This window comes from Aplysia californica, unplaced genomic scaffold (genome assembly GCF_000002075.1).
Source record: "Aplysia californica isolate F4 #8 unplaced genomic scaffold, AplCal3.0 scaffold00235, whole genome shotgun sequence".
NCBI classification, from domain to species: Eukaryota; Metazoa; Mollusca; class Gastropoda; order Aplysiida; family Aplysiidae; genus Aplysia; species Aplysia californica.
The window spans coordinates 738,276-739,503 of record NW_004797505.1 but is presented as its reverse complement, the minus strand read 5'-3'; the positions used below and the strand labels follow the sequence as shown (position 1 = coordinate 739,503).

The following is a 1,228-nucleotide window of genomic DNA, read 5'->3' as shown; positions in this document are numbered from 1 at the left end:
AAGGCACGGTGGCACGGTCGTGATGACTGAAAAACCCGGTAAGAGACATCAGTCGATTGCTGGCAGTTGAAGAGTGAGGACGTAGAAAACTGAGTAGGAGAGTGAGTAGGGGAGCTCGGAAACGAAGAATAGCGGGCCACTAGGCACCAGGGGCGCCATAGCGAAAGTAGTTCCGACCGGTGGTCCGGTAAAGTACAATCTTACCAAGACGGCTTTATTTTTAACTCTACTGATACTTGGGTACAACAAAGCCATAGAAAAACTGGCATAAATAGCAGTTGACAGCCACAACAAGCCACAAGCATTGAAGCTGAAGCAAAGAAGTTGAGTCGAGATGTACATAGGCTATATCGAGATGTAGATCTAGACTAAATGTCTTGCTCTAGATCAGATCTAGATTCTAGAAGTAGAAAAAGTGGTGATCTTGTAGTTCCGTTCGTTAAAGTCCATGATCCATTTGTTTACATTCAGAGAAGAAATCCAGAAGTCATGAAGACCAAATACTATTTGAATTAGGCTACACAAAGAGCAGGGATGCAACCTAACTGACATCAAATTAGGATAAAATTCAGGGGGGGCATGCCCCCCTGAACCCCCCACCTCCATATTTTTTTTAGGTCAGGAGGGCAAACCCCCCTGAAACCCCCCTGCTTGACTTTAACGAACGAAACTACAAAATCGCCGGAAAAGTGTTTGATTTTGATTCTCACTTACTTTTGGGAAAAATTTGGTCTGATGACATATGAATTCTGTTGAGCAGTTTCTTTTGTGTCCGGGATTGACAAATCGCTCTCCGCCTCTGGTACGACAGATTTAGATTCAGACAGCTCGGCGGTTTCTTCTCCCATGATGAAAATTCGGCGATAGATCAAGTTATCAACCAAACTTTGTCATGTAAACTGACAAACACAACATCCAATATGGCGTCCTTAACAACGTTGAGGGGGGTAACTCTAGCGCGCACAGTTATCTTGGCGTGTGGAAAATTTCCAGAACAATATAGCCTACTTGTGGGACGGGGCCGGCCATTGCCATTCCGGGTGATCAAAGATGTTCGATCTTCGGTGTGACTTGCAATCCTGAACAGAACCAAGAAATTGACAATAAACACGTATGAACAAAATTGTTATCGTGAAACTTAACGCCTCCTTTTTTTCTCACTCTTGTAATGGCTCCGCTTTGAGTGTCAGGAAGTTAAGGCCGAAACACTTGCTGAGAGGGGGGGGTG

At 44.5% G+C, this 1,228-nt stretch overlaps 1 protein-coding gene across 1 annotated transcript in view; it reads right to left on the bottom strand.

The window, feature by feature from the left end:
- LOC101849848 (tctex1 domain-containing protein 2) overlaps positions 1-960 on the bottom strand; it is a 14,786-nt gene extending 13,826 nt beyond the window's left edge. The window contains exon 1 of the mRNA XM_005100100.2: positions 715-960. Within this exon, the coding sequence (XP_005100157.1) occupies positions 715-848 (134 nt within the window). The 5' untranslated portion in view covers positions 849-960. The remainder of the gene's footprint in view (positions 1-714) is intronic.
- Positions 961-1,228: the final 268 nt, after the last annotated feature.